This window comes from Vigna unguiculata, chromosome 5 (genome assembly GCF_004118075.2).
Source record: "Vigna unguiculata cultivar IT97K-499-35 chromosome 5, ASM411807v1, whole genome shotgun sequence".
NCBI classification, from domain to species: Eukaryota; Viridiplantae; Streptophyta; class Magnoliopsida; order Fabales; family Fabaceae; genus Vigna; species Vigna unguiculata.
In genome coordinates this window covers 32,197,442-32,201,429 of record NC_040283.1, presented here as the reverse complement: position 1 = coordinate 32,201,429, position 3,988 = coordinate 32,197,442, and the positions used below count along the sequence as shown (strand labels likewise).

The following is a 3,988-nucleotide window of genomic DNA, read 5'->3' as shown; positions in this document are numbered from 1 at the left end:
TTAGTCATTGAAAAATAAAATGAGTAAAAAAATAAAATGATTATTTTTTAGTCTGTGAAAAATCATAGTAAAAAATTAGTATTAAAACTAATAGAATGAGTAAAAATTGATTAGACATTGGCCGTAGTAGCATTTATTATTTTCGACTTTTCGTGTCTCAAGGGTAAAAGAAAAGTACAGCTGGCAAGATGAAAGGACATAAATACATGTCACACGTCAATTTCCCAGCTACCAACTCGCTCCTTTTTTTTAGACATTTTTCAATTTGCCTTTTTTTTTCAATGGATTGTTGTTTGGTTCAAGAAATGAGAGGATTCGAAGAAAGACAGAAATAGAATTTCTTCTCCATCTTCCTTCTTGATAAACTAAGGTGAGTGAGAACTTCTGAATTTCCATGCATGTTAGTCTCTTTGCATTCCATCATCACCCACTTGTGTTAACTCTATGATGTTGTGTCGCATATATTCAACCTAGAATAAGAAACCATGTTGGTGACTGAATCTTGGTTCTTTTGTTAGTTTTCTAAAGGTTGTTTCTTTTGGATGATGCTATGTTAACGCATGAAATTGTTTTTAGCACTTAGGTAGCTCTTGCAAAGATGGAGGGTTCATCACTTCTCACAGGAAAGCAAAAGCTTTCATCATCTCTCACAGGAAAGCAAAAGCTTCTGAAGAGACAGAAGATGGTAAATGATGAAGGCACAATGAGCAAGCTTCCTGAAGCACTCATAAGTCGCATACTTTCATTCCTTCCAACTAAAGATGCAGTTCGTACAAGTGTGTTATCCAAGAAATGGCTATTTCGCTGGACATTCATCACCAGGTTGGACTTAGACGACACTGTGTTCTACTCTCCCAAGAAGAAAACCGGTGGAAAAATGTCCTTTCTCAACTTTGTATATAGGGCACTTCTTCTTACCCAAACTTCAACTTTCCAAAGTTTCTCACTCCTTCTTGCCAACAAGTATGACATGTCTCTTCTCAACACTTGGATCTCCAACATCTTGATCAGGAGTGTAAGAAATCTTCGTGTTGAAACACATTCTACCATGTCCTTTTCGGCTCTTGCATCTCATTCCCTTTTCGACTCCAACATACTGGAAGAAGTGGTGCTTAAGATGGATTCTTGTGCCATCAGAGTTCCTAAAACGCATGCTGAATTTGAAAACCTAAAACTACTGAAGTTGTCTGGAATCTCGTTCACTCTTCACTCTAGTTCAAAAGTCCTTACTCTTAGTTTCCCACTTCTCAAAGTGTTTGAAACCGTGAATTGCAGTTGGTTAAATGCAAATCGTCTACATCTAATAGTGCCTCTACTTGAAAGGGTTATCATAGCGCAAGACGCTGTGTCCATGTCCAATGAGACGTCTCGGTGTGCAATTTATTTTTCTGGTTTCTGTCCGAAACAGTTCAGTTATTGTGGATTTGCTAATATATCATATTACTTTAAGCTCTTCGAGTCATCTTCGGCACACAATGCTTCTGTTAATGTAGTTGTGAACCAGTGTTCGACAAACAGAGATCCCGAAATAGAGAATCGCGCATTTTTGCTTCTCAACGAATTCAGACAAATGAAATGTCTCAAATTTGAGGGTTGTGAGGTAAGTAGCATCATTCACTAAACCTTTGTTGTCGCACTGAATATGGTAATGCCAAAGCAAAACCTATGATACTTTTCAGTAATATCTATCATAATACCTTTGTGAAATATAGGTACTTGCGCAATCAAAATTGGCTAAGCTACAATCATTTGAAATGTTGAGCCATTTGGAGCTTGGCGTGGTTAGTGGTGAGGTTTTGTTGGGCTTACTCCTTAAGTCGCCGATTCTCAAGACTCTACTTTTCAAGGTTGGTAATTCCTGCAAACACATTTAGCATTTGCTAAAATTGTCTTAAAGATTTTATTTTTATTTGGATTTCGTTTCAATTTATGATCATAGGGAGTATCTATATTCGACACAGAAGTTCTGAACTCTGTTGCTGTGCCCGATTGTCTGACATCTACACTTCAGGTTGTGAAATTTCATAAACTGCATGGATGCGAACATGAGCTATGTTTAGCTAAATTTTTTATGGAAAATGGTTTGGCGCTGGAAAGGATTAGTTTTTACCTCGTTAGCCATAGGTTGGGAAAATCGAAGATTATGGAGGAATTTAAAGAGAAACTGTTCTCATTTAAGAAAGGTTTCTCTTTTGCTATCATCGAATTTTCATATGATGATTAATTACCGGAGCAAATAGAATGACATAGTTGTAGCATGTTTTGTAGTTTTGTGGTATGCTATGTCATACTAAAATGTACTTATTTAATAGAAATGGTTGAATCTGAATTTTGGTACTAAATACGTTGTATTCAACTATTAATGAATATATTATATCAGCTTTGCTTCTTTTTATGAACTTACCTTATATGATAATTTTTGGGCAGTGGTATCATTACCTTGTAATTGCATCACCATATAGTGAACATTCTCCATACCAATTAAATAAGGCATGGGTACATGATTATTGAAAACTCTTCATTTGATCTTACAATTCTTGAAGGAATGAGCATCAACATCAACATATACATTCAACCAAATATGGACATAAACGTTAATACGAATATTAAAACATCAACATGAACATCATTCAGCACACCATTTATCAAGACATGGTTAGTTTTCCTTACCTCATCTGGGCTTATTAGTCTAAGTTGGGGTTCTACGAGGGTGAGGAGGTCAACTTCTCTTCCTAAGGTCGCTCGAGACAGCATAGGCCTTAGGATCCCGAAAGGAAAAGGCTCATACTTGACATCTTGTAACTTAACCTAATATGGCTCAGTTTCTATCTTTGTTCCGCTTCTTTGTCACAAATAGAAGCCAGCACAATACCACAGTGCAGCCTGCACTTACTCCACTCACATGAGGTGCTAGCACTAGCATGACCAATAAATTTGTTCGTGTGGATATTTGTCCTCTTTTGATGAGAATTTTCGTATTCATTAGGAATAGATACGGAGAATATTCGATTTTTTTAAGTGGGGATGAAGATAAAAATGCATATATGTTTTGTTTCTGTCTTCATCTCTATACCTATTATAATACATATAATACATGTTTTTGTCATATTATTATTTTTTATTAAATTATTAAAATATATGTATAAATTACACTTTTTTTTATTTCTTTTAATTGTTTTTGCTTGTGATAAAATTCATTGGCAGCTTATTAGATATTTTCCTTTTTATCACTTTATGCAATTATTTTTAAATGATGTTTGTCAATTGAATATTTTTTATATTTTCATATTTGAATATTTTAACTCTTCCTTAATATTTTTATTTATTATATATTTTCTTTTTATATAAGAATATTTAACTTAATATTTTTTTTTCACATTTGAATGATATATGTAAATTAAGGGTCCAGTAGTATAAATCTTTCATTTACTAGTTTATATAAAAAATTTATGTTTTTTATTCTATTGTTATTAATTTTTGTTTTATTTGAAACTATTTTTTGTTTTGCTAAATTTTTTTTGTTATTTTTCAACCATCGATTAGGTTAATATTTGAAAAATTTTCTTAAATCTTTAAAGTATTTTTCATCTTATCATACTTTTAATTAAACATTTGTTTTTCATTATGCGATTTTATTCAATAGTATCTCAAATTGATTCTAATATACATTTGATCTTTTTTTTTTAATATTTTTATTTGTTGTTTATTTTTAATACGTAAAATACTATTTTGATATTTTTTATATAATTATTTTATTTTCTAACTCATTATCATACGTGTAATTTTACTAATATAACTGTACAAATAAATTTTATTTACTATAAAGTAATAATTTAATGTAATTGTCATGAATCTTTTTTATTACCATCTAACATATATTAAAGTTCAAAAGATGAAAAATTTATGTTAAAATTCTATTATTATTAGTTTAATCTTTGATTTTTTTTCTTGAGATTTTTATCAAGTGATATATTATAATGTCTATTAG

General features: G+C 31.6%; 1 protein-coding gene across 1 annotated transcript; it reads left to right on the top strand.

Annotated features, from left to right (window-relative positions):
* The first annotated feature begins 599 nt into the window (after positions 1 to 599).
* On the top strand, positions 600 to 2,224 carry LOC114184619 (F-box/LRR-repeat protein At4g14096-like). The gene is made up of 3 exons (XM_028071937.1): positions 600 to 1,600; positions 1,713 to 1,847; positions 1,940 to 2,224. Exons 1-3 carry the CDS (start codon positions 683 to 685, stop codon positions 2,222 to 2,224), a joined length of 1,338 nt encoding a protein of 445 aa, XP_027927738.1. The 5' UTR covers positions 600 to 682.
* Positions 2,225 to 3,988: the final 1,764 nt, after the last annotated feature.

Bases quoted from the DNA above. Each gene is read 5' to 3' on its own strand.
- LOC114184619 (XM_028071937.1), top strand. From the start codon at position 683: ATGGTAAATGATGAAGGCACAATGAGCAAGCTTCCTGAAGCACTCATA. The intron at 1,601-1,712 runs GTAAGTAGCATC...TGTGAAATATAG, and splicing joins TCAAATTTGAGGGTTGTGAG to GTACTTGCGCAATCAAAATT. The intron at 1,848-1,939 runs GTTGGTAATTCC...TTATGATCATAG, and splicing joins TCAAGACTCTACTTTTCAAG to GGAGTATCTATATTCGACAC.